This window comes from Rousettus aegyptiacus, unplaced genomic scaffold, assembly GCF_014176215.1.
Source record: "Rousettus aegyptiacus isolate mRouAeg1 unplaced genomic scaffold, mRouAeg1.p scaffold_m13_p_2, whole genome shotgun sequence".
Taxonomy (NCBI): domain Eukaryota; kingdom Metazoa; phylum Chordata; class Mammalia; order Chiroptera; family Pteropodidae; genus Rousettus; species Rousettus aegyptiacus.
In genome coordinates, this window is record NW_023416295.1 from 170,876,677 (window position 1) to 170,904,446 (window position 27,770).

Here is a 27,770-nt window from a genome sequence, read left to right on the forward strand (position 1 = left end):
GCGAGAGGCTGCGGCGGACGCCAGCATCTCCCCGCCGGGGGCCCCGGGGGCCGCGGAGCCGCCGCCGCCTCTGCTGCCGCCGATGCTGAGACCCAGCGGGCGATGGGTAAGTTGACCCGGGCGTCCTGGGGGCCTGCGCCGCAGCCCCTCCATCCCGCACTACCGGCCCTGTGCCTCCATCTCCGCGCTGCCTCCTCCGCGCTCGCAGAGCCCCGCGTCACGGCTCCCACCGCCCCCTCCCCGAGCGTGACCTCTGGGGCCAGGGGCGGGGGCACTGGGCTGGGGGGCTGGGTGGGGGCCGAGGTGGGGACAGGCTGCAAGGGCTATGGCGCCCCCTCCCCCAATCGGCTCCTCATCCGAGCTTTCCCTGGCACTGGAGGGCAGAGCCTCATCCCTCCGACCCCCCTTCCCCGGCGCGGGCAGGGGGCGTCCCCGAGGCCCGGGGCTCGAGCTGGGCTTTGTGCGCTGCGCCCCCCACAAACCTCCAGCGCGGCGCGGGGCGGAAGGTGGGAGGCCTCAGCGCCCGCCTTCCCCCCGCCCTCTCCCCCGACCCTGGGCTGCGGCAGCCGTGGAGGCCCAGGCGCAGTCGGGGTGCTGGGCGGGTGCGGGGGCCGGACTGTGGCTGCCAGTGGGGACCAAGCAAAGGGGAGTGGGGGGAGGAGCCCCTACCCTTAGGGGGGAGGCTCCCGCCTTTTCCACTGCACTGCCCCGGGCGGGGGAGGGAACCTGGCTGGGGGAGGGCGCTATAAATATCTGCAAATAGTGAGTTCTGGAACCGAGGGTGGGGAGGAGAGCAAGCCTGGGTGTATGGGGAGTGGTGGTGAGGTGGTGCCTGAGCTGGGGTGCCAGGAGAAGCGGGGATGGGGCTCAGCCAGCCGTGGTGGCCTGAGGTCCGTTGACTCTCCTAGCTCTGGAAGGTGCCCCAGAAGGGGCGTGGGCTCGCTGGGCCCGCAGTGAGACCCCTCCGTGGTCTCCCAGAACTGGCATTCCCCACGTCCCCATAGGACTCCTCTTCACTCTTGGGACACCAGTCAGGATCTGCATGGATGGAGGAGTTGTGGTGTGTCACCTCCGGGGACAATTACTAAAGATCTAGGCATGGGGCCAAGTGCGAGGACAGAGGGAAGAGCAAGACAACCCCTTCTCCCCCCAGGAGCAGGCCGCTCTGTGGAGTTATTACTGCTTTGGAATGTCAGGAAGATAGGCACAAGACTCTGGGAAAGTTTGAAAGAGGGGCTGCTAGCCTCAGGGGGAGAGAGAACTTGCTAGAAGGGGTGATAACGGGAAGCTGGAAAGGTTCGTTTACTTGGTGGAGAAAGTGGGAAGGGCATTCTGGTCCAGGGAATGGCATGGACCCAAAGCTCAGAGATGTGAGTGCTTGGTATGCGTTGAGAGATGGAGGTGGGGGATGGTCAAGCCCTGCGAGTGGCCAAAATGAAAGGCCAGATGAAGGGAGGGGAGCCAAGGCCAAAGGGAAGGGGGGCCAGCTGGAGACAGGTGGACAGGTGGTGGGCCACACCAGGGAGCTGGCACTATGTCCTACAGGACTGGGAGCCAGTGGCGCTGGCTGGCTCAGCGTCCCCCTTCTGAGGGTCTGCCCAGTGCCCCCCGATGTGCTTAGGGCTGCTTACCCCACACCGGTGATCCGGGCCTATGCCCTTTTCTTTGCTAGCTGGACCACCTCCGGCAGTGGCCTTTCTGAGCCTCAGTTTCCACAACTGTCAAGTGGAATATTCCACACAATTGTGGAGATGACCACGTAAGATGATGCGTGTAGGGCGCCTGGCACCTGAGAAGGATTTGGGAAATGGCTGGCTGCCACATTGGTATTTTTACCTGTAAAACAGGAACACGGATGCCAGCTGGCTCACCTGCTGGGTAGTGGTGAGGATCATGTGAGGGCTTGATGGACTGGGAGGGAGCTGAAAGCTGGGAGAACTGTGTCCACCCCGCAGGTGCCCCTCTGCCCCCACCCCAACTTCTAGCCCCCAGTCATGGCATTCAAGACCTGCTCTGCTCCCCAAGGCCAAAGCCTCTTCGTTCCCTGCACCGCATGGTGCACCCCCTCCCAGCCCGCTCTAGTCTACCACATGGGGACCAGGGCTCCCTTCTAGAAGTCTCTTCAGACATTAGGGTCAACAAACATGATGTCTTCCTGTGAGGGGCATGTGCTGGGCAGTCAGGTGGAGAGGATGCAGGCCTTGCCCTCAGGAGGTTAGAATCTGGTTTGGCAGCGGGTATCAGCAGACACCCATGGCCTACCCAGCCCTGTGCTGGCTGCTTGGGGGCAGGGGAAAGTCACAATCATTGCACCATAAGGCAGTCAGATGCAGAAGTTACAAAGCAAGGATTCCGGATCCAGCGGCCCAGGTTCGAGTCCTGACCCTGCCGCTTCTTACTGTGTGACTGCGAACTAGTGCCTCTGCCTCTCTGTGCCTCAGTTTCCTTGCCTCTGAAATGCTGATGATGCACACTGTCGCTATATGAACAGTCTGGTCCCGTTTCCGGTTGGGCGTTCACCGCCCGCCTTCCGCAATGAACCTCCCGATTCCCACCCCTGCCTTCTCCGAGAGTGGACAGCCCGGCCCAACGCGTGTGTTATCCACCTCCCTGTTGTCTTCCCCTTCCGTCTGTGAGCCCCTGCGGCAGGGGCCTGCTTGCTTTGTCCATCGCTTGGGTGGGGACACTGGTATGCTGGCACTTGGCGCGCTGAGGCGCGGTGTTGGCAAATTTCCATGGTGTAAATCTTCCCAGCAGTGTCCATTGCAAGCTGCCAACAGCTTAACCGTCTCATGATGGGAGCCGGTACCCGCCAGCTTCAGGACCCAGGCATTCAGTAGGTGCTTAATAAATAATGATCGAACAAGGAAGAAAGGCGCCAGGGACTGTCGGGAGGGACTTGGGGAGCTGCCAGGCCGTACAGGCTTGCAGGAGTAGGTGCTGGACAGGCCGAAGGCTGGGCCAGAGACCACCGAGTAAGTACCCACAGTGGGACTGAGAGCAGAGGGAACTGAGGGCTGGTGTCCTCCTCTGCTGGGGCTCCACAGCTCTGCCCCTGCCTCTCTCTTGCTTTAGCCTTGTCTCCCAAGGATTCCCCTTGACCTTGGCCTGGCCTTGGGTTTCTGCACGGAATGGCCCTGCTTTATTTAGCTTAACAGGGCTCTGAGATGTGATCCAAACAGTTCCCAAAACTCAAATTCTATTCCTTTGCTTATGCTGTTCCCTCTGCCTAAATGTCTCTTCTACCCACTCCTTCCTCCCTCCCCTGAAACTCTGTCACCCATTAAAAGCCTCCTCCATGATGCCAGCCATCTACCCCACCTTATAAAGACCCTTCTCCTCCTGCTGCTGTTGCCCCCAATCTTACGGCACCTCCCATGCGCCTGCCTATAAAATATTAATAGCTAACACTTATTGTGTCTCTCCAGCAACCTGTGACAGAGGTAACCCCAAGTTGAGCCACAGTGTCTCGTTAGCGCTGACCCATTCTTTCCGCCTCAGCGCACGCGTCGTTCATGTGGGGGAGCCTGTGTGAGTCCTGGTCTCCTCGCCGCGGGCCCCCAGAGCACCGTCTCTGTTTCGTTAGCCTGTTTGTCTTTACGTGGCTCCCGATAGACGGTGAGCCCCACGGGCCTACAGGGGCTCAAACGAACGAATAAATGGGTGAATGAATGAATGACTCTCAGCCTGCCGGGTCAGCTCTGCCCTTCTGTTCATTTTTCTCCCTTCTCCATCCCTGATGGAGGAGACCGACCCTCCAGAGGGCGGCCTCAGGCTGCAGCAGGCTGGTCACGGGCACCACTTTGGTCCACATCTCCCAGAAAGGGAAAGCAAGGCTTTGGGAGGGGCTGGCAGGACCGGCGGGCCGGTCCTGGCCCACCCTCCCGTGGTCTAGAATGGGGTGGACGAGGGGGCCCAAGGCCTCACCCATAGTCCAGGAAGTTAACAAGATCCCACAATACTTTTTCTTGCACTGCCTGAAATGGAAATTCCCCCGTTGGAATGGAAATTCCTCACTTTTTTTCATCTTTTCTATAAAAATAAAATTGGAACAAAAGGAATCTTTCACAAATCTAATTACTCCGTTGTTTTATGAACTTAGAGCTTATTTGGCTCAAGAGTTTGGTTCCCACTGAAATGGGAATCCACTCAGAAAGGGTGAGGCAGGTCGAAGGCCGGGACAGGAGCAGGCCAGACCTCTGCTGACCCTGGGGCCGCCCTAGAGCCTGCTCTCTATCTGTCCTTTGGGGCAGGCTGGGGACTTCCCAGGAGGAACAGCACAGACCAAGGTCTGGGCATTGAGAGGTGGAGGCACAGGCGGAAGTGCACTCCAGGATTCTGACTGACTGAGACGACCCATGGAGGATGACTTTCCAGACTATTCTTCCCAGCTCGACTTCTGAGTCTTACAAATTTGCTGCTCTTTATCGAGCACTTGCTATGTGCTGGGCTTTGGGCCAAGCACTTTGTCCGCCATTATCCCAGTGTAGCCTCCTAACTTCCCGAGAGGTAGGTACTATTGTTTATCCCCGTTTGGCAGTTTGAGGGGACCTGGGGCGCGGGGCGCAGGGCGCAGGGCTGTGAAGTGGCAGGACTTGGATTGTATCCAGCATGAAGGACTGCAGAGCCTGAGGAGGCTGCCTGTGTAGGTTCCTTCGGCCACCCAGAGGCGACCGCTCTCTGAGGCTTGGATGACTGAGCGAGACAGCCACCTCACCCGTGCCCTGGCCTCCGAGTGACCCTCCTCCGAGCTCGGGTGCCACGCCCTCCTCCCTGTATTCCTGGGGCCCTGCCTCTGGAAGCTCTGCTCAGCCTCACTTTTAGGGAAGGTATCTATTTCCCAGGCCCCGCAGAGTCAGAATCCCACCATGAGAGGAAAGGCAAAAAACCAGGTGTTAACATGCTGCCCCTGGGGATTCAGAGGCCCGTGGACCCCAACGACCACTGCCCTACTCCTCCGTGGAGTGCAGGCTGCCTGATGGGGCCCCACGCCCTGGGACGCAGATCCCTGGGACCCAGTCCCACCTGTGTTCTGGGTCTCTGCTCCCCTACCCCCCAGCTCTGCACACGTTATGCTGCCCCTCACCCCGACCCCTGTGGCTTTCATCCAGGCCTCTGCTGCTGCCGTCTCCTCTGAGAAACAGGTAGGTGCCTGCGGGCTGTGGACGCCCCGGAGCTTGCTTAATGCTCTGGGTCCATCCTCATCCCTCATGGCTGCCTTCCTCTTGCTACCTGGGTGAATTGTGACTGGGGAGTGATGGTGGTCAGGGAAGAGGAGTAGGGAGAGCTGCCGATGGCAGGGGAAGCGTCGGCCTCCCCGGCCTGGTACACGGGCACGCGCCGGGGCCTGGCACCGTGCCTGACATGGAGAAGGCATTCGATAAATGTTTCTTAAATATTTATCGAATGGCGCGTTAGGAGGGTGGCAGGTGAGGGCCACTTCTGGAAAAGAAGCAGATTGGCTGGTTTAGGTGAACGATGGAGAAGCCAGCCGCCTCTGCGACAAGACGCTGGTGCCTTCCTGCGTGATTTCATTCCAGGCTTTCGTGAGCCGTGGGCAGTGGTGCCGACGTAATCCCCTTTCCACTGTATGAAAACCAAGTCCCAGACAGGGGAGGTGACTTGCCAGGGTCACTCAGCCAGGAGGTTCTGCGGGGCAGAGCCTGCCCGACAGGCGAAAGCCGGATGAGCCTGTGCGGCGCCTGCTGTTCACAAAGCACTTTCACACCCACTGTCACAAACGCCTGCTGTTTACAAAGCACTTTCACATGCATCATCTCATGTGGCTCAGAGCCGTGGCTCTCCTCTGTCACCTGTGCCTGTTCTGGGGTCAGATGATCTGCGCCCCAGGGTGCCCCGCGTCTGTAGGGGGCGGTAGTGAGAGGAGAGCCTCTGCCTAGGCTGGTGGGAAACAAATGAAGCAGCAAATGTTCGGAGTTTGGGGGCTGTCGCACACACAGGCAGGGGTTGGGGAGCCCATGTGACCAGGGAGGCAGAGCCCGGCCTGAGCTCAGGCTAGCGCATGGTTTGTCCCCCATCTGGTCCTTGGCCCAGCCCAGGATGGTCTTTAGCCTTTAAGCCAAAGCCTACAGAGTGCGGGTGACTGGTCCAAGGTCACATCTCACTTACCCAAGGTGAAGCGCATAGGGTATAAGGTGCTACCGCTGCAGGGAAGGTCAGGGGAGCCTGGCAGGTGGCTTCTGGCTGTGCAGAATGACTGCCATAGGGGAGTCACTAAACGACAGGGGGACTGGCCCCAGAGGGCAGCCGGCAGGACCCCTTCCAGAGGTTCCAGGGCCCAGGCCTCCTCAGGCTGGTTCTGGAGACTGGCGTATCCCGGCTGTCAGAAATGTTTGGGGTCACATGGGAGCAGGGGCAGTGGCCCTTTACCACCGCTGTGGGGAATGTGACCGAAACCCAGTGCACTGCCTCTGGGCAGTCACGTGGGGAGGGGTGATGTACCAGCACCCCCACCCAGACTAGAAATCCAGGTGCTGGCTTCCCCTCGGGCCCTGGTAGGTGCCGTCCTGTCCGGAATGCCCTTCCCCTCCTCTCCCGGCGCATCCTTTAAGACCCCTAGGAAGCCATGCCTGACCCCAGTGCCAAGGGCAAGGCTGATCCTCCTTGCTGGGCGTTTCTGTCTGTCTACGCCATGGACCTTGTGGGCAGGGCAGATCCGTTGAGGGCATGGTAGGGCATGCCAGTGGGGCGAAGAGGGAGGACTTGGGCGGAGGCTACTCGGGCCAGCAGGGGGACTTCCTGTGCCGTTTCTTCTGTCTAGATGCTAAAGGGCAGGAATCCTGGGAGAGACCAAGGGGCCTCTTGGTGCAGCTCCCGGAAGCAACTGTAATGTGCAGCCCAGCCCAGTGACTGTCACCTCAGCCCAGAGAGGGGGCTGGGCTGGGAAGCTCTGTGGCCACGTGGCCAGCTGAACCCGCCCATTTCACAAAGGGAACACTGAGGCCCAGGGCACTTGGGTCCCGTCGGTGATGTGGAGGAGAGTCCAGGGCTGTGGGGCCGCACCTGCTCCTGCCCGAGCCGGAGCGTTTCTCAAGGGGATCCAGGTTGGGTCTTGGGTGGGGTAGGTGAGAAAGAGCCAAAAAGAGCAAAGTCCCCAGGGCTCAGCGTGGCACTTGGGTCCTCCAGAGTGGAGGACAAAGTTCCTTAGAGAAAGTGCAAGTTGCCCAGAAATGGGCAGGAAATCCATGTCGACAGTTCATTCCAGCAAAAAGGTGTGCTGGGCCGAAATGTTAGCCTGGGGGCAGCAGGGCAGGGTGCGACACCGCTCTGTACCTTTCGCTGTGATTTCCAGATTTTTCTAGAGTTTGTGATAAACCTCCATCACCAGAAGGACGAAGTTATATTCTAAAGGAGAGAGGTGGGAATAGGTGCCCTGAGAATAGCCAGCTCCCCATTTATCGAATTCCGTGGTCGCAGCTCGTGGGCAGCCTCCAGGGCCCCTGGCTGCGGGGTCTCACCCGTGGGAGTCGTCTGGCCTCTGGCGTATCCTAGAACAGCTGCACCTCTGGCAAACTGCATGCGTTTCTCTCACCCCTGGGTATTGGGTCAGTGAGGGTCCAGACCTGGGGGTTCTGGGATGCAGTTCGAATTCTGTCCACACCTTTAACCTTCTTGGTATTGCACCGATCTGGCCTTTGCTGCTCTTCCCCACACACCCCACATTCCAGCCTCGGGGCCGTGGCTGTTCTCTGCACATGGCCCTTGGCTGCCCACCTCGCCTCCCAGCCAGCAGTGGCCCCAGGGCTGCCAGCCTCGCTTCAGCCCCTGGTGCCGAGTGCGCGTGCATCTCTGTTGACCGCCTTCCTTCACCGGCTCCTCCTGGAAGCGCCTTTTCTGGCAGCCCTCCTACAGTGTGGTCGAGTCTCCCTTGGGGGTTGTGATCACAGCTGAGCCCTGACCCCGGGTTGGGACTCAATCTCTGTCTCCCACACGGCTCCTGACTCTACCTGGTTCAGAGCACTCATTCATTCATTCATTCATTCATTCAGCAGTTCTTCAGTTAGCGACGACGACGTGCCAGGAGCCGGGCTCGATGCCGGGGGCACAGATGTGCCCGCGTCAGGGTGCGACCGTGTCTGTGCTCCTGTATGTGCGCCTTGTGCACGTCCCCTGCACATGCACGTGGCTGAGCATCTCCGTCTCATGTGAACGTGTGTCTCTAGACTGTGCCCGTGTGTCGTCTTACTGGGTACCTGGGGCGTACCTGGTTAATTCAGCAAGCGATAAGCAAGCGCCCACCAGGGAGGTGCCGGGCCCTGACCCTGAAGGTCTCTGCCGTTGGGAAGTGCCTATCCCTTGGGTCCACTGCAGTGCAGCCTGGCGAGGGCAGGGGCCAGCAGGCGTGATCAGGATGGCAGGCGAGACAGGGGAGAAGGGTGGGAAGGGCAGTCTGTGTGCTCTGCCACAGCGTGGGACCCTGGCCTGGGAATCCGGCAGGTCCTTCTGGCTCTAAGATGCCCCTGAAGGCTGGTGGAGTGGTGGTTCTGAGCCCCACAGCTAGAGGCTGGGAGGAGAATACAGAACCTTGAAGAGGAAGCGTGTTGGCCAGAAAACACAGAGTATGGAGCCTACAGGCTAGCTGGAGACCCCAGGCTGCAAAACTTTCTATGAAAGGAAGACTTAGGGGCCAGACACCAGGACACAGCGCTAGAAAGTAGAACCTTTTGATTCAGACCAGAGAAGCTGGAATACAGAACTTCAGGGGGGAAGTGGGGCAGCAAACCTGGTCTGAGGCCTTTGGGAAAGGGAACATTGATGCCCAGAGTCAGAGAGCATGGCCCTGCCCCCCGAGGTGCGGAGGGAAGGGAGGTCTGGAGCCTTGGCGAGCAGCAGTGGGCCCTCTCGTGGTCTCTGCTGCGCCTGGCAGGGGCCCTCCCCACAGCCTGCTCCTGGTGTCTGACCCTGAGCAAGCTGTGTCCCCTCTCCAAGTCTCAGCTTCCTCATCTGTGAAGTGGGGTCGTGAGGGTGAGCTGAGATGGAGCACAGCGCCTGAGGAGGGGGTGCTGTTCTCGGTGCCCAGGGCCTCCCAGGTTAGTGGCATTGCTGAGACCGGGACCCTGGCCACCGGACTTCTGGAATGATCTTGCGGTGATGGTTTTGTGGCTGCGGCTTCGTTTTCTCTCTCCTTCCACATAGTTGGTGGGACGTTTGAGTCTGAGACCTGTTTTGGAACATTCTGGATCCAACAGGTGGGAAGGACTAAGCAATTAACAGCCAAAACGGACTGGTGGCTCCCGTAATATTAAGGAGCAAGGGCCCCGTGCCTGTAGCCCTGCGTGGTATCCCCCGCCACTTGGTGACGGTTTACCGAGTGTCCCCAGTGGAGAGAGTCAGGTCCTGTAGCCCTCTGAGGCAAGGGTGGACGGAGAGTAACTGGGGAGGGGAAGAGAAAGGGGTCATTGTTCCAGCTCCGGGGAGGCCCGCCAGGTGCCCAGAGCCACGGAGCCAGCTAGCTGTGCACCTGCTCCCTCAGGGTCACTCCCAGCAGCAAGCTGATTGTGGCACTTTGGTTCCAGGATCCAGGAGCTGCAGGCTCTGAGCCAAGTGTAGCTTCCCGCCGAGGACCCTGCGGGCAGGTCTTAGCAGCCTCCCCTTTTACGCACTCAGAAGTGGCTTGTTGAGCACCTACTGTGCGCCAGGCCCGCAGCGGCAGTGGGGAAGCTCCTAACCCACTCGGAGCCGTCGCTTCATTTTCCACCCTCTTCCTTCCGGTACGTCCTCCCAGCCCTTGGCCGTCATGTTGCTCAGAGGACTCTGAAGGCTGGAGTCATTTCCTGTCTCTCCTCTTTATTGCCACCACCCCACTGGAAGGGACCCTGAGAATTCATGTAGACGAGCCCAGGCCACAGTGCAGGTAGGACGAGGACCTGCGGCCACGTTGCCAAGCCCCAGACCGGGCCTGAGAGCCCAGCACCATTGACTGAAAGGTACAGGTGTGTGGATTTGGGGGAGGGTCGTTTATTCATTCAACACACCGAGGCTGTCACCTCCTTTGTGTCAGGCTGGGGCTGGGGACCCAGGAGAGCCAGGAAGCATAGCTCCCATGTGAGGTGTGAGGCCCTGGAGGGCCGGCGAGGGTCTTTCCGAAGCCTGAGGTCCAGGGGCCCGGGAGGAGGTACAGTTCAGCCACCCCCTCCTGAAACATGGGGACGGGGGTGTAAGATTACACACAGACTTCGAGCCTCCTAGAGGATCTGGACTTTATCCTGAGGGCAGTGGCTCCAAGCTGGGAGGGGCAGCGTCAGAAGTGGCTCTTCCATGGATCGCAGGAGCCAGGCTGGGAGCCGCCGAGGGAGGCCGCTGCTGTTGTCCAGGTGAGCGGTGATGGCGACATGACCTGTGCGGGACAGTGGCCCTGGGAGAGGGCTGGGATTTGAGGGGCATCGGGCACCGAGTGGAGTGGGCTTGGCGGTAGGTACGCGGCGCAGCGAGGCAGGGGTCAGGGCGGCTCCCGTGTTCGTGGCGCGGGCAGCTGAGTGGATGGTCACGTCTCCGATGGGGCTCAGAAGGAGGGATGTTGGGAATGTTCGAAGGTGTCCGAGCATCCCCGGGGGCCGGGCTCCGGTCGTGCGTTATCGGCTCAGGGTGCTGGAACGACTGCTTCAGCTGGTTCTCAGCTCCTCGTTTTGCAGTGGAGGGTCCCAGGCAGGATGGGAAGGGAACTGGCCCTAGAGTCCAGGTCCCCGCGCGCCCTGCGGCCTGGCCTGGATCTCACTGGGGCTGCTCCCCTCTCCTTTGCCCCAGCTGGCACTCGGGTCCCTCCAGAGCACAGGTGCGCCCGCCACCGGCTGCCCCGTACACGTGTCTGTGGGAGTGCCACTCCATTCCCACTGCCTGGGTGTGCAGGGCCCGACCCCCGCCTCCATTCCGTGCATGGGCGCACCCCACCCCTACACCCCAGGGTGTGGCACATGGAACAAAGCCTCTGCGGCAGTCCTGTTGCCCCGTGCGAGGGGTGGCCCCATGAAGACAGAGGAGGGGTGGGGTGCGCCCCCCTCCCCTTCCCCCACCCTCACGCCTTCTGGGTTGGAGACGGAGCTGAGGCTTGCACTGAAGTGGCCCTTTGTATATTGTCCCTGGAGGACAGATGAGCCTGGCGGGAGGGGCTGGCACTGCCGGGGCTGCCTGGGCAGGGCCGTGCTGAACTCGGCAGGGTTTGGGGAGCAGGGAGAGTGCCCCGCTAGCTGTGGCCAGGCCTACTGCCCCAGGCACCCCCAGACCAGACGATACTTGTCACTCAGAATCCGTCATCTCCTGAGAGTTCCGCTGTCATTCAACAGCTGTTTATGGAGCGCCTTATCCAGGCCAGGCTTTGTCCTAGGGGGTGAGGAGTAGTGGCAACCCATAACCAAAGCCCACGAGCAGGGCGTGGACGGGGGAGACAGACCACTAACATAAACAAGGAGACCGACAGCTTCCTCGGCAAGGAGGCTGTGTGCCGGTGACCTGGGGAAGGGACGGCCACTTTGGCTGGCTAGTCAGGAGCCTCTCTGAGGAGGTGGTGGGCCTGTGGAGATCGGAGGGAAGAGCCGGGGCGAGGACCCCGAGACAAGTGGAGCCGGGGTTTGGGAGGGACAGAAAGACAGGGACTGTGGCAGGAGCCAAGTGGACCAGGGAGGCAAGGTCAGCAGAGAGGCGGGGACCAGCTTGGTGGGGCCCGTAGGCATGGAGAGGAATTTGGAATTTATTCTGAGTGCGGGGGTTGGGGGAGGAGGGTCCTCGAGCAGTGGGATGTGGCCCACTGGGGACTTTGCAGGGACAGAATTCGTACGGCCCAGTGCCAGGGCCCCTGTTCAAAAATTAAGAATTTTAAGATAGGAAAAAAATAAAAGACCAGGAGAGAGGCTCGTGAAGAGCAGCAGCAGGGTGAGGCCCCAGCAGGTGCCTTGCAGCGCCCCAACCAGGCTGGTGGGGAGGCGGCGGGGAGCGGGCACGAGCCTCAGCTCAGGGCTCAGAGGACTGGTCTGTGTGTGTCGAGGCGCTTTGGATGTTACCCCATTTGATCCTCGCAGGGCGAGGGGCTGGGCAGGTCCTGCATTGTACATGAGGACTCCGAGGCCTGGGGATATTACGTGACCTGATCACACAAACTGCTGAGGAGGGGCAGGGGCAAGACTGGAATCCATCTCCCTTTGATCCAGACTCTAGGGAGCTGCTGCCCCCACCCCGCTCCGCCTCCTGGGGCCGGGGGCGTTTGCACCTCGGGGCCCAGAGTGAGTTTCCACTCTTGGAGAGGCGGGACGTGGCCAGCCCCGGCCTCGGCCTCAGCCTCACTGGCCTTGCTTTTCCTCACAGTGAGCCTGGGAGGTGTGGCTGCTCTGATCTCCATCTCAGGCTTGGAAACTGAGGCATGGCGGAGCTGGTGTCAGCCCCTGCACGCCCCCCCCCCCCCGGGACTGGTCTGCTCGCTGCCTTCTCTTCCCTGCTCAGGAGCGGGGCAGGTTATTAGGCAGCTGGGAGGTGGGTGGGAGCGGCAAACCCCAGGTACAGGGGCCTCTGGGCTCCATAAGGGTGTAAGCGATAAGCCTGCGCTGGCCCTGGCTCGGTCAACATTCGTCCTGGGACTGGCAGCATGTTCCCTTCTGCGAATGGGGTCCTTCTTCTCTAATCAGAAGCTTTGTTAATGATTAATCTGCTCAATTAATTATTACCGGCTTGTGCCGCCCCTCCCGCTGCTTTGGCCCCACGCTGGCTGAACCCTGGTCTCTCGTTCTCCTTCCTCCTCCCCACAAGCACCCCACAGCCACCTCTGCTTCTACCAGCTCTTGGGGCCAGCCAGGCTCTCCCCGCAGAGATGAGCATGCTCCCTGCACCCTTGGGGAGTCCCCCCACGCTGGCGTCCTCACGGCTCTCCTCACTCGGGCCTTCAGCAGCCCTGCCGGGTGGACGCTAGCCCATCTGACAGCTGGAGACACCGAGGCACGGAGGGCAGTGGGGCCTGCCCAAGGGCGTGCCCTTCGTCCATTTGCCGGGTGGTCGCGGCACTGGCATTCACGGTGCATCCGGCACGGGGAGCAGGACTCGGGTGTTCACAGCCTGCGGGGCTGACGGGGAGCTTCTCCCGAGGCTGGTGGGGGGCTCCTGAGCGGACTTGGGTGGAGGACGGCCCTCAGGGGAGTCAGAGGCTAAGCTGGGGTGTGCAGGAGGGCAGAAAGACAGCGTACTTAAAGGCGCCCTCACCCCACCGGGTTTACGTCTTCACCTCTGAGCAGGAGAGAATAATTCCGAACACAGGGAACCAACACCTTGCTAATGGTGGGCTTGGGCACAGAGCCAAGTAGAGCAAGAGCTGTTTTAGAGGGGGGGGTCCCCCAATTTCTCATCTGTGGCCAGCCATACACACAGTCCAGCCCCTGTTCCCATCTCGGAGAGCCCCAACTGCACGCACCCCGCAGAGCTGAGCACGGGCCTCTGTTTGAGACGCTGGGCCCCACTGCTGCAGAGGGTTTACCTCAAACTCTTCCTCAGGTGCCTCACTCCTCTGTTTCCCATCCGCATCGCACTGAAAATGTCCAGCGGCCCCTCGGGAGTCAGGGCACACGGTTCATGGTGACCTCCCTGGAGAAGGAGCAGGTGAAGCTCCAAGGGAAAGTAGGCAGGTGGTTCGCTGAGCACTGGGTGCTGGCGTGCCCTCACCTGGAGGCGGAAACCACCCGCGCACCCACCTCCCGGCCCTCGGCTCCAGGAGTGGCTCCGGGCAGGTGGAGCGCCTCTCACTGCTCCTTGGTTACCCTTTTATACAAATGAGGAGACTGAGGCCCAGAGAGGTGAGACACCCCAGCTGGGAAGAGACAGAGCTGGCACCAGACCAGGCCAAGGTCGGCTCCCCACGTAGACACCTAACTGCTGCCTGCACTGAGCCTGGGGAGCAGGGGACAGCCTCCAGGGAGGAAGCAGCTGCCATCAAGCCATAAGGGCCAGGCTCGAGACTCGGGAGCCTGTCGCAGCAGCTGGGACCGGACACTGCCCCTCACCTGTGGTGTGCTACCCCAGGAGGCCCGAGGCAGGTACCAGGTCAGGAGAGGGAAGGGTGGGCCGGGAGGGACCCAGGGAGTGGCCAGGTGGGGACTGAGGCAGAGTGGAGTGGTGGGGAGCAGAAAGCCCCAGGGCGGGGTGGGACACACCGCCATTGACAGGGGAGCTGGGCCGTTTGGACTCCAGGCCATTCGGAGGCTGATTTGAGAGTAAAATTTGAGAAGGGAGCTAAAGCACTCAGTGCGCGCCGCCGAGGTTGGCTCTGATGTGTGCCCTCTTCCCTTCCCCCCCCCCGTGTGGGCTTGGGGTTGGGGTGCCCTCCAGCCACCCAGCCAGGCCTGGTTGGCTGGAGGCCAGGATCGGACAAACCGGAAGTTAACAGAAACCCCTGGGATAGTGGGTGCGGGCGATGTGGGACCCTCCCTCTCCTCTGAGTTCCAGGACAGCAGGGCTCGGGGAAGAACAATGGGGCAGGAGGTGGATAGAAGTTGAGGAGTTGGAGGGTGTAGACGGGACGGCTGTACAGATGGGCAGGGGGCAGCCTGGGGCAGGGCTCCGCAGGGCGGAGCAGGAGGAGCCAGGTCTCCTGAGGGGCTTTAGGTCCCCAGAGCTTCCTGAAGTCCAGGCTTCACCTCAGAGCTTTCTGGTGTTTTAGAGCACTGACCCCCGCTTCAGGCTATGGAGACACAACATGGGACCCCAGCCAGGGTGATTCGTGTCTGCTGGAGTTGGTGGGATGGGAAGGGGCTCTGGCTCCCTCGGCATTTCAGGGAAGAACTCTGGGCTTTGTGAGATGTCATGAGTCATTGCAGCCTGGCCTCATGGAGCACTGCTGGGGGCGGGGGAGGGGCGCGGAGGGCTCACAGTCACAGGTAGAGAGGGGAGGCTACAGGGCACCTGCAAAGGCAGGCCCAGGCGAGCCCATGGTCTCCCGCGAAAGGGGCCCTTGCCCTGGGCAAGGCTGAAGCCAGCGGCCTAGACCTTGTGCCTGAAATCCTCAGTGAGGACCCCCAGTGTGTGGCCGCTGCCGCCAGCTGGGTCTCAGGCAGGTGCACACAGTGTCGGGCATCCAGGGGCACTCAGTGAGTGCCAGCTGCCATGAAGAAGGCGGTGATGATGGAAGTGTTGTCTCTGGGAAGGAAAGTTCCGGGCCCACTGCTCTCCAGCCCTGCCTGGCCCTGCCAAGCTACAGGGCATAGCTGCCTCAGGATTGCTGACCCAAGAGGGTGGTGACTGCGATGGGGTGACTCGGCTTCTGCGTAAGCAGCCCCTGAGATGTGAGGAGTGTCCTTACCACCCCTCGCCAGGCTCAGGACCCCCTACGTTGCTGTACCACACTGGGGGTTCCCAACATAGGTTCTCCTGACACCTGCAGGCCACAGATGGCACGCATTTAAGCATAAGGTAGTGACCACGACATTAACATGAATAAGGCAAGGCATGGGAGAGAGGCCGAGGCCGGGGTCCCAGCGGCCGTGAGCCTCAGTGCTGGATGGAGCCACCGCAGGCTTGTGAGCACAGTCACCCCGCTGGCCAGTGTCTGAGGATGACTAACCTATTTAGCTCCTAGTGCTGCCCATAGAACATTCTAGGATGGTGGAAATGTTCTGGATCTCCCCTGCCCTCCGGCCTCTAGGGGCCAGTGACCAGTGGGGAAAGAGGAGGCCCCAGGGATTGAGGGCACATCCCAGCCTTGGGAACCAACTTTCTCAAGCACATTCTCACCGTCCGTGGGAGAATTCTCAGGCAACCGGCAGGAGCTAGGCATCAGGCGAAGTGGGGAGGGGTTCGGTGGAGGGAGAGGACCGGGGCGCCCAGGGGCTTGTGGAGTGGGGGCGGGGCGGGGTTTGCCATGGAAAGAGCTTCTGGGTTTGGGCACTGGGCCGAGCATTCAGCCAGCCCCGACCCTGGGGCTGAGCCGGCGGAGGGAGTGGGGCTCAGACCCTCACGCCCAGGCCAGCGGGATATTTGGACGGCGCGGGCGCCCCGTCTTCCTCCAGCACCGCCTGGCTGGCGCAAGGACTGGCCCCCGGCGCAGCTCTGCCTCTCTCCTCTGGGCTTCGGTTCCCTTGTCTGCGGCTGGGAGCAACCGCAGCTGTCCCACCTGCCTCGTGGTGAACGGGGTTTGCCAGAACTCTGGTCACCTGGAGGAGACGGAGTCCTTGACCAGGCAGGGCTGCTCCTTCAAGCCGACTCCCTTTCTCTGGAGATTGCCTGGGCTACGGGTCCTAATAGGTCAGCCTCTCCCTCAGCCAGGCCATTCGCGTTTAGCCTGGGGCAGGACCCCGGAATCTACAGTTCTGCTTGGCCTCTGGTCTACCTGTCGCCAAGTGCAGGGTGCCTGGGGGTGGGGCTGGTCTCGTTTCCATCTGTTTCCTCCCCACGAGTCCATTAAGCTAATGGCCTAACCTCTGGAAGCCTCCGTTTCCTTAGCTACAGAATGGAGACATATGTATGTTCCTCCAGTTGGCCCGGTGAATCGGCCCCTAATTCCTCTTCAGCCCCTGCAGCAGCAGCAGTGCCTGGCATCCAGCAAGGTCTCAGTAAATGTCTACCAGTAGCCTGGATAACGTGCTGGCTGTGGAGTGACCCCTGCATGTAGACTTGACCTTCAGAGCCCAGACCGACGGATGTGAGCTGAAGGAACGAATCAAATGATAAGAAGTGAAGAAATAAACACAGCGTCATTTCATCATTACATCTCGCCAGAACTCTAGAATCTGCCATGTTCTTAGCCACCGCCTCTGCCCATCTCTCCATGCGGGATCATCAGCAGGACCCTTATTTAGTGCCAGAGCTAGGAGGAGTATAGAAGTCATGGCTGCTGTCTTCTGATCCCTGAGATGCTGACTCGCTCTGCTTAACCCCAAGGAAGGACCCAGAAGCAATAGCAGAAGCTCCAGGAAGTCCGGTTTGGGCCAGCAGAAGGAGAATTTCCAGCAGCCCAGAGGGTTTGGAGTGGGCGGCACTGAGAATTGGACATGGGGCAAAGGTTTGGACAGTATTCTTACTTGAGAGCCTTTCCGACCCCGGGAGAGGAGTCCGAAGCCTTCTGGTCTCAGGTTCGGAAGCCTGATGAGTCAGCTGGAGGGCGGCGGGTGCCGGTCAGTGGTAAAGATTCCTGCTACTGGCCCAGTTCAACAAAGCCAGCCAGGAGCCAGGCCTGGCGTGTTCGGTCGGGTCATCTGCATTTCTTGTCTGGCAGGAAACCCAAATGGAAGGAAAAGAACAGGTATTTTTAGAGCGTCCACCAAGTGCCATGCTCAATGCAGGATGCTCTGACACCTCGGCTCATGCAGATCTCTCACAGGACTGCAAGGGACAGGATGACGTCTTCCTTCTACATCTGAAGACTGAGGCTCAGAGAGACTAAGTCATTGCTTAAGTCCACACAGCTAGTAAGTTACAGCACTGGGCTTCAAACCAAATCCTCCTGACTGCTAACAATGCTGGAGGCCAGTATTTACTGAGCACCTGCTGTATGCCCAGGCCTGGTTTTGATTTGCACGACAACCCTGAGAGACAGGGACTGTCACATCTACGTTTTGTGGAGAGGGAGAACTGAGGTACGGAGAGGTGGAGGAACTTGCTAAGGTCAGAGGCAGTGTCCAGACCCAGCATCATAACCATTGGCCTACCCTGTGTCTCAGGAGCCTCTGGGCCCAGAAGAGTTGTCTGCAAAGATGCACCTTCTTCACAGAGATAGGCAGAACTAAGATGGGGTGGAAGGTAAGCACTGAGAGGTCGACTTCAGCTCAAAGTCAAGATGCCCTTTCAAGCAGACGAACTCTTCCAGAGATGGTGAGGGTCCATCTGAAGGTGCACCGAAGCTGGGGGTTTTAGATGATCGGATTCCTGCCCAGGAGTGGAGACTGAGAGCGGGTGGGTGACCTCCACGATTTCCTCCAATTGACATTCCAAGAGTGCCCTGAGCAGCTGCTAGGTGTTGGTCCTGTTCTCTGCGGGACACAGGCACCGCAGGTGGCCCCTTCTCTCAGTTGGAGGGGTTGAGTGCCCCAATGCTGTCTCAGAGCTGAGGACAGCAGGGATCAGTGTCGTGAGGCAAACAGGGAAGGGGGCCAGAGGGTGGTGGACAGGGAAAGTGACCGTGAGGACATGAGCCGCTGAACCACAGAAGAGGCTGACGGGAGCCAGGGTGAGGCCTCTGGAGGGCGCTCCCAGGGCGGAGCTAGGACCCTGGTCAGCGCAGGAGAACTCAGGACCACGGAGAGCTCCATGGGCGCCTCCCATTACCCAGTGACAGCTGTCAGGGTTGTCGGCACCTAGGAGGCTGCTGCCCGCCTGGTCAGCTCCACAGGGAGCACCTGTCTTCTCTCTGGCCAGGAGCCCCCACTGGATTCAGCCTGAGCCCCAAGCTTGAGGTCATGGCTGAGTTTTAGGGCTTGGGTCATCTGCTTCCCTCCCTCACTCCATCAGCCTTCCAAGCAGAGCCCAAGGATAAAGAGGAGAAGGGAGAAGTGGGGAGAGCGAGGGCAGGAAGAAAAGCTGCCCAGCTGAGACCCCCGGGGGTGGGGCAAGGCCATGACTGGCCGAGGGGCTAGTCAGCACAGGGAGAGGAGGCCGGGGGTGGGCTGGTCCTGCTGCCATGCTGGGTCAGGGCCAGCCTCGGCCTCCCTCGCTCATGATTATCTGGCCACCAGGAAGCACCTTTCCCATCTCCCACCACTCAGACGGGAGACACAGGCCCCTGGGGCGTGGTGCAACGCACAAATATGTGGGAGTCCCCGTAGGGAGTCCCTCCAGAGAGCCTCACAGCTCCTCCCTTTTCCTGGAGCCCCAGGGAGCTGGGTGCCATTTCTCAGCCCATCCCCCATAAAGCTCAGGCTCTGCTTGGACTCTGCTTTCTGAGCCTTTCCACTCTGTTTCTCTCTGCTCTGAGCACCCACTGGGGCTCAGGCCCTGCCAGGGCTCACCTCCAAGCCTTTGTTCCACTGCACCTGCCCCCCAGAGGCTCTCTCTTGCGGACTGGTCTCTCTGATTCAGTGACTCATTTGAAGTGGGTAGAGCAAGAATGATTATATCCCATTTTATAGATAGTGTTGAGACTCAGGGAGGCCAAGTGACCTTGAGGCTCAGGCTCACGATGGCCAGAGTGTTTTATGCCAGCAGTCAGGAAGAAGGTTGGGAATGCTCAGTATGGGGTCTGGACTGTGGTTTCAAGGGGGGCCCTGGCACCAAACAGATACCAAAATACTCAATGAACTTTTATTGACCTGAGTAAGAGCCCAAGTTTGGCCTCCGAGCAGCCTCAGAATCACCCACGGTAGCAGGAGGGACCCAGACAGGGGCTTTGCCTTCAGAGAGCTGCCTGCCGGGGCCTTGGAGGTCAACAGCCCAGCCCAGGGGAGACCTCAGGTCCTTCCTCAACTAAACCTGCGTCTCCAGGCAGGTCCTGACTACTGTGCCCTCCTGGAGTCCTGAGTTCCTGGAGCTCTGGCTAATGCATCCTGGAAAGTGGGAGTTTGTGGGTGGGGAGTGTTGGGCTGGACAGTGCTCCCCCAGGTCCTACTCCCAGAACCCACAGGGGGACCTCTCAGAGCCAAAGCATTGCTCACTCCACCCCCATCCCTCCTGCGAAGCTTCTAGATTGAACCTACTACGGTCATTTGGATCCAGAGACCAATGGCCAGGCTCTGACGTTAGCCAGCTGTGACCTTGCCCACGCCCTTCACTCAGCCTCAGTGTGCGTGTCTGCAGGGAGAGAAGGACCTGAAGAGACAGAGCCTGCCTCAAGGCCCAGCTCTGCCAATTAACCATCTCCACGGAGGCTGTAAGGGGCGGCCTCTGCCCCCGTCAGAGGCCAGTCCAGCTTTCTAGGTGCTGGAGCTGCTAACTTCGACTCTTCACTCACCCTTTACATCCGGTTCATCAGCAAATCCAGCCGAATCTGACCACTTTCTACACCCCCCCACCCCCCGCACCCTGGTTTAAAGCCACCCCCGTCGTCTCTTGCCTAGACAGTGCAGCTGCCTCACCTCACTCCTCTCCCCGCTCGGCCCTTGAGGCAACAATCTCGTCTCAACAGAGCAGCCCAGGTGAGCCTGTTCAGACCGGAGGCAGATCATGTCCCTCTTCTCAGAGTCCTCCTGCGGAGGCTGAATTTCCAGCCGCGCGCGGCCCCAGGTCCTGCGCGATCCGGGCCCATCCGCCTCCCTCCTGTCTGTCTGTGCCGTTCCCGCCTCACAGCAGAGCATTCCTCCTGAGCGCCGGCTGTTCCTTCTGGCTAGAACCTTCTTCCCCTGCACCCTCATCTTCAAGTCTCACCTTTCTCAGCGAGGCCTGCCCTGACCACCCTATTCACCACCCCGCCCCCTCCCCTCCTTTCCCCTGCTTTATTTGTCTCCAGAACACGGCTCTCCCTAATGTACAGTATTACTTAACCCGTTCGGTTTAGTGAATTGCAGTTCCTTGCCCCGCTCGCCCCACGCACACTCCCCAGGGACAGGGCTTCTTGCCGCCTGGTCCCCTGTGCTCCCCGGGCCTAGCACAGCACCTGGCACACGGCAGGCTCCGGAGAAGTAGCTGCTGAGTGAGGGGCGATGCAGGTCGGGTGAGCACCCTGCGAGGTGTTGTGTGGGTCGACTGTGGTGGCGGCTGTTCCATCCTCTGTGTTGTCTACACTGGTCACCGGTGGACACCTCGTAGGGCCCCGTCACCCCACTTCACTTAGGTCGAACTTGGCAGATGGAAAGGGCTCAGGACAGCTTTACCACTGGGTGAACTCTCACTACTGACCCCACGGAGCTGAGTCCGACCCTTACAAATTGTGTGATGCTAGGCAAGTGACTTCACCTCCCCAGCCTCAGTCTCTTCATCTGTGAAATGGGCGTCACGACGGTGCCTGGCTCATGCTGGGAGGATTCCAGTGAGGTCACGCATGTCATGCGCTCAGGGAAGTAGCCGGGTTGTGTCAGTGTCTGTCGGCTTTGTAGTTACACCTGACGGTTTCTCCATGAAGCTTTATGATGGAGGTAGGAATGCTGCCGGCTGGGGCCCAACTTGGTTCTAGGGCTTTAGCCCATAGCCAGCCCCCCCCTCCCGCCCCCATAGCCGGGTCACCCGCGCTAGGAAGGCTCTCAGCTGTGAGGAGGGAGACAGGCTGGCTCGGGAACAGAACTTACACTCAAGTCTTGACTTGGCTGCCTTCTTAAAGTCCTTTGGGGAGAGTTTCATCATCTTTCTGAGCCTCGATTTCCCCATCTGTAAAATGGAACAGTTATGACCACCTCCCAGGATGGTTGAGACTCAAATAAGACCTCACGTGCCAATGCTTATTTATTCAGTTTTCTATTTATATACCTCTCAGTCAAAAAAATCTATTTGAAGCACTTATCAAAATACATGAAGATAAGATAAAAAGCAATCGGGCCAAGATGATGAGTTAAAAAAAAAAAATACCAGCAGCCATGAGTGAAGGTGTCCCAGAAAACGTGGTTTGTGAGGCACCGACTTGCTCTGTGCTAATCGCCATGTACTTTTGAGCTTCCTAGTAGCCCAAGTGATGAGGGACACATGCTCAGTTCCATAATTCTCAGCAGCAAGCTAAGCTGGGGCCTTACGAAGGGGCTGCATGCCCCAGTGGGTCAGAGGGAGATCTCAAGCCTTAGTGAGTCTGTCCTCCAAAGGGCACAGCCGGCTGGATATAATCAGATTCTGAAAGCCAGCCTGGCTGGGGCAACTGTGTCATTGTGACCACAGCGAGGTCACGGGGGCCCCTTTGAGCCAAGCAGCATGTTTACTCACCTCCCTGAGTTTCCATTACCTGCTAAGGCTTTTGTCAGCTGCTGCCAGGGGATTTAGTCTGAGCGTCAGGCCTGGTCCTGCCCTGCGCTCCGCAGCTCACAGGCCGGTTCAGTCCAACCAGGGCAAGGCTTGGGGTGCGCCCCATAGATACACGTTCCAATAGGGACAGATGTTCTGCCAGAAGAATCAGGGCCACCTTGCCAGGGCCTGAAATCCTCAGGTGGGTCACTCTGGAAGTTTCTGCCATGCTGACCTCAGTTTGCAATTAATTGCCTTATGCCTGGCCCCTGCTATGGCAACAATTCTTACCCGCCTGCCTTTATGGGGCCTCGCCCTATGGCCCCTCCGCTCACCTTGCTGACCACTGTGGAGCCCAGAAGACCCACTTCAAAATGCTGCCAAGGAGCAGATTGTCTCCCACCTTCCCAAATGCAAGTGGAGACCAGCCCCACCTGTGCCCTGGGACAGCTGACATTCAGCAGAGGTCAGGTCTCCACTCCTGACTGTCATGCCTGCCTGCAGTCAGCTGTGCATAGCCGCCTGTGGGCAGGCTCCAGGAGGGTCAGGCATTTGAACCGAAAGTCGCAGAACGTCTTGCACCTGGTAGCTTTAGTACCACCCTTGCCAGCTGAACCGGTGACACAACTGTTGTTGGCTGGCTTGCTCAGGACTCCTCACCTAGGTGAGACCAGGAAGGGCACGTAGCGAGCCACTCAGGTTCAAGGCAACCAGCTTTGTACCTTCGAGCAGGCCCCTGAAGCCCCTTGATCTCCTCCTTTATAAAATGGAAGAGTTGGAGGAAATGGTCCTTAAAGTTAGTTCTAGATCAAACATGATTCTGTGCCTTATGACCATGTAGGCTGGAGCCTTCCAGCCTTGAGCACTGAAGGAGATGAAAGTTTATTGAGCATCCACTGCACACCAAGAACTCTGTACCCATTTCACACATAGAGAAATGGGTTCTGAATGGTGAGAAGAAGCCTTGCTTAATGCAGCTGGTATGGTCAGGATTGGGTGGGCCAGGTGGAGGAGCTGGCTGCAGAGGTGGGATGTGTGGTGACTTAGTCTCTGGGGTGGGGGGAGGGGGCAGGGGTGCACGCGGGAGGCCGTGGGTGGTCCTGAGCCAGGAGGGGAGTTTCCTTGATGGTGGAGTGTCCAGGGGTACTGGGTACAGCAAGTTGGACTCAGAAGCTTGGCTCCTGTGGGGCAGGAGGCGACTTCATGCAGGGCCACCATCAACTGGCCAGGATGGTCACAAACATGGTGGCGGCAAAGGGCTTCTCAGGCCCTAGAAGGGACTCACCTTGCGCAGGAATGCAGGCTCCTGACTCTGCTCTCTCCCTCTCTCCTGCAGGAGAAAGATGAGACGCTACAAGCTCTTTTTCATGTTCTGTATGGCCGGCCTGTGCCTCATCTCCTTCCTGCACTTCTTTAAGACCCTGTCCTATGTCACCTTCCCCCGAGAACTGGCCTCCCTCAGTCCTAACCTCGTGTCCAGCTTCTTCTGGAACAATGCCCCCGTCACTCCCCAGGCTAGCCCGGAGCCCGGGATCCCCGACCTGTTGCGTACCCCACTCTATTCCCACTCGCCCTTGCTCCAGCCGCTGCCGCCGAGCAAGGCCACCGAAGAACTCCACCGGATGGACTTCGTGTTGTCCGAGGACACCACCGAGTATTTCGTCCGCACCAAAGCAGGTGGCGTCTGCTTCAAACCAGGTACCAAGATGCTGGAGAAGCCCCCACCCGGGCGGCCAGAGGAGAAGGCAGAGGCGGGCGACGGCTCATCCGCCAGGGGCCCGGCCCGGCACCTGCTGAGCAACCGTGAGCGCGCGGGAGGCCGCGGCGCTCGGCGCAAGTGGGTGGAGTGCGTGTGCCTCCCGGGCTGGCACGGGCCCAGCTGCGGCGTGCCCACCGTGGTGCAGTACTCCAACCTGCCCACCAAGGAGCGCCTGGTGCCCAGGGAGGTGCCGCGGCGGGTCATCAATGCCATCAACATCAACCACGAGTTCGACTTGCTGGACGTGCGCTTCCACGAGCTGGGCGACGTGGTGGACGCCTTCGTGGTGTGCGAGTCCAACTTCACGGCCTACGGGGAGCCGCGGCCGCTCAAGTTCCGGGAGATGCTGACCAACGGCACGTTCGAGTACATCCGGCACAAGGTGCTCTACGTCTTCCTGGACCACTTCCCCCCCGGCGGGCGGCAGGACGGCTGGATCGCCGACGACTACCTGCGCACCTTCCTGACGCAGGACGGCGTGGCGCGGCTGCGCAACCTGCGGCCCGACGACGTGTTCATCATCGACGACGCCGACGAGATCCCCGCGCGCGACGGCGTGCTCTTCCTCAAGCTCTACGACGGCTGGACCGAGCCCTTCGCCTTCCACATGCGCAAGTCGCTCTACGGCTTCTTCTGGAAGCAGCCGGGCACCCTGGAGGTGGTGTCGGGCTGCACCGTGGACATGCTGCAGTCGGTGTACGGGCTGGACGGCATCCGCCTGCGCCGCCGCCAGTACTACACCATGCCCGACTTCCGCCACTACGAGAACCGCACCGGCCACATCCTGGTGCAGTGGTCCCTGGGCAGCCCCCTGCACTTCGCCGGCTGGCACTGCTCCTGGTGCTTCACGCCCGAGGGCATCTACTTCAAGCTCGTGTCCGCTCAGAATGGCGACTTCCCCCGCTGGGGCGACTACGAGGACAAGCGGGACCTCAACTACATCCGGAGCTTGATCCGCACCGGGGGCTGGTTCGACGGCACGCAGCAGGAGTACCCGCCCGCCGACCCCAGCGAACACATGTACGCCCCTAAGTACCTGCTCCAGAACTACGACCAGTTCCGCTACCTGCTGGACAACCCTTACCAGGAGCCCAAGGACACGCCAGAAGATGGGCGGCGGAACAAAGGCCTTGAGGGGAGGCCACCTGCCAGGGCCAAATTGGGAGTGGCGGAAGGCTGAGGCTGCATGCATGGTCTTACAGGGCCAGTGGCGGGGCGCAGGGCGGCTGCCCCTCCTCTTATGTTCCTGCCTCCTTCTGCCCTCTGGGGGTTCCTAAGAGGACCAGGAGTAGATGGGTGGGGAAGTCCTGCCTACTCAAACTTTTGTGAATCGGGGGTCAGGCCTGCGAGCTCATGAAACATCCTTCCTGGTCAGGAGCGGGGAGCCTGGCCCCTCCACCCACCATGAGTGCTGTGGCCAGGAGGTGCCAGCCAGAGTGCATGATGGTTACTGGGTAGCAGGGGTGGGGGCGGGCAAGGTGGGGAAGGGAGCTGCAGGAACTCCCAGAGTGGCCCTGTGGGAGCTGTGGCCCCCTGGGGAGAAGCCCACTGATTGGCCGCCTGGGGTTTTGGACCTGCACTGGGAAGGGGGCATGCCAAGGTCCAGGGGCTCTGTAAATAGAGACATTTGGGTCCAGGAGGAAGAGGGGACGCTAAAGATAGGAAGCGATGAAAAATAGCACCCAGCTGGGAGGAAGTACAGTGTCCCCAGACGTGCTGGGCCGGAGGAAGCCGAGAGCTCCACTCACCTGCCGCACAGGATACCTGTGCTCCTCGGACCCTCCTGAGCTGACATAGGTGGGGAGCCTGATGAAGCCTGGGGAGTCTTCCTTTTAGTTCTGCACCTGGCCTTGCTTTTCCTTCTTCTTATATTGCTATCTTGTGGGCTTCTCACCCAGTCCTCGCAAGGCCAGGAGCCCAGTTCTCAGGGTGGGATGGAACCATCGGTCATCCTCATAGGTCAGACCTGGGAGCACCCCGTCGTCACCCCTTCCCTCTGGGATCCACAACCCCAGCTCTCCATGGTCTCAGGTGGCGTTACCCTTGTGCCCTTCCTTGGTGCTGGCTAGGGGCCAGGAAGGGGACACAAGGCTGCCCTGAGCCCAAGAGGGACTTTAGGGCCAGTTGTATGTCATCTCATTCCTTTTAGTTTGCCTCATGGGGGCAGGAGATGTATTCATTAGAGTAGATGTATTTTAAGCTGCTGTAATTGAGATCCCGAAATACAGTGGTTTGAGCAAGACACAGCTTGTTTCTAAGTTAATTGTCTAGAGGGAGATGGTCTGGATCGCGTAGGGCAGCTCTGCTTCCCTCTTACACACTTTCCGATTCTGGTTGGAGTGGTTGCTCCAGCTCCCACTGTCACATGGGCATCCAAGCCTAGAGGAAGCAGAGAAGGGCAAGCAAGCACACACCCTTTCCTGTTAAGGGCATGAGCCGGAGAGAGCACAGTTATTCTGATCCTATCTTGCTGGCCAGGACTTGGTCACGTGGCCATAAGCAGCTTCAAGGGAAGCTGAGCTGCCATGTGCTCAGCTTGGGAGTTCTCTTATTAAAGGAAGAAAGAGAGGGTGGGTACAGGGACAAGGAGCATCTCTAGCATAGGGGGAGGGAGAGAGGGTAGAAATGACGTCGCAGTTGTAGGATCCTGCTCTCACCTTTGGAGCTCCTGGAACAACCCGTTCCTGCCCCCCTCACTGCCAGCCCAGGGCTGGGGTGCAGTGAGACCCTTGCAGTTATGTGAAGGGTGAGATACCCCCTCCCTGAGGCCCTATTGGATGCTCGCCCAGTGATGCCAGGATGCAGAGGCTGCCTATAGAATGGTACATGTTTGTGCGTGTGTGTGTATTTATGGGCATGGGTGCATGCTTGTGTGTACTTGTACATGTCTGTGTCATTGTGTCCCTGTACATAGATGCTTGTGTGTGGATGTGGGAGCAGGGCCCAGGCCTCCCATTCCCCAGAACCTAGAGCCTGTGACCACACCTTCTGCACCTCCCCAAAGTGACTGAGGCAGGAAGCCCTTGGGGAGCCTGGAAAGCAAGGTTAATGGGGATGCGGGGTCCGTCTGTCTGTCTGTCTTTCAGTCCAAAGGATGAGAATCCTGACCTGAGGGCTGTACAGCTGAGAGCCCACTACCTCCCAAACATATCCTTCTACCTTGTGCCCTTCAGCCTTCAGCAAGGACTTTCTCTGGGTGTCTCCCGATGGGCCAGAAGAGGAGGGAGTCCTCTTTGCCACAAGCTCTGTCTGGGCAAATGCCTGGTGTGGGCATCGTCTGGGGAGCTGGCTGAGGAGAAGCCTCTGGTGGGCAGGCATGAGGTATGCTGAGGGGGCTCTATTGCCCCTATTTTCTGTCTAGAGGATGCCCCAAGGGAACCCTTCCCCTGGAGTTACAGCGAGCCCCCTCTCTGGTCCCTGCTGGGGCTGAGAAGTGGCTCAAGATGTCAGCCACCACTGTTCATCCCTGGATGGGCAGTCTCTGAGGGGCTCCTGAATTGTGCCTGAGCCCAGCCCAGGGCCTCCATCCTTGCTGGCTTCCTTACCTCATGCCCCAGGCCCCCTCCTGATGCTTCCCAAGCTGGCCTCCAGTTCACCAGCTCAGGGGCAGGGGAAGGAAGAAGGGAGGAGCTCAGACCTGCCAAGCCCCACACCCCAGAGGGCATGTTCATGGTCACTGACAAGTGGAGGCCTGGCCATTGGGTGGAGATGACAGCTTATCAGAGGTGTGGTGGGTGGCGGGGAGGGGCCAAGGCACGGAGCTGGAGAGTTTCGCATAATCACACCATACACTGGGAACTTGGGGGGCGGGGCATGGAAGCCCCGAGCCACTCCCCTAACACGAAGGTGAAGCAAACTGTGAATGTGAACGCTGGTTGCCACTGGCCTGTCACCATACCCAGATCCTTTTCCTGGGAACACCAGCCTTATGACCTGTAGACTCAAGGAGGCCCAGCTTACCCACGGGTCACATCGGTTCCCAGGGGCAGGCGTGGGAGAGCTTTGGGGGCCAAGCGACAGTTGAGGTAGGGAGACAGGACTTGCCCAAGCAGAAGGCAGGGCCCTGGGAAATGTATAATTTAAGGACACCAATAATAATAGTATTATTTTTTTTTTGTAAGGGAAAATCAATATGTACATTCTGAAATCATTTTCTCTGTAAATGGTTGGATTTCATTTCACCCTTAAAGGGATGCTTAAAGGAGAAGATAATATTAATAATAAAAACAGCTAC

The 27,770-nt window shown here is 59.5% G+C and overlaps 1 protein-coding gene across 9 annotated transcripts; it reads left to right on the forward strand.

The window, feature by feature from the left end:
* Positions 1 to 27,770, forward strand: MGAT3 (beta-1,4-mannosyl-glycoprotein 4-beta-N-acetylglucosaminyltransferase). Of its 9 annotated transcripts, none has more exons than XM_016126465.2 (2): positions 1 to 106; positions 23,114 to 27,770. In XM_016126465.2, exon 2 carries the CDS (start codon positions 23,121 to 23,123, stop codon positions 24,714 to 24,716), a length of 1,596 nt encoding a protein of 531 aa, XP_015981951.1. In that variant the 5' UTR covers positions 1 to 106; positions 23,114 to 23,120; the 3' UTR covers positions 24,717 to 27,770. The 9 variants fall into 9 exon arrangements, with proteins under 9 accessions (XP_015981951.1, XP_015981947.2, XP_015981946.1 ...); XM_016126461.2 differs by lacking the exon at positions 1 to 106 and adding an exon at positions 797 to 10,431; XM_016126460.2 differs by lacking the exon at positions 1 to 106 and adding an exon at positions 797 to 10,334.

Bases quoted from the DNA above. Each gene is read 5' to 3' on its own strand.
- MGAT3 (XM_016126460.2), top strand. From the start codon at position 10,279: ATGGATCGCAGGAGCCAGGCTGGGAGCCGCCGAGGGAGGCCGCTGCTG. The intron at 10,335-23,113 runs GTGAGCGGTGAT...TCTCTCCTGCAG, and splicing joins AGGCCGCTGCTGTTGTCCAG to GAGAAAGATGAGACGCTACA.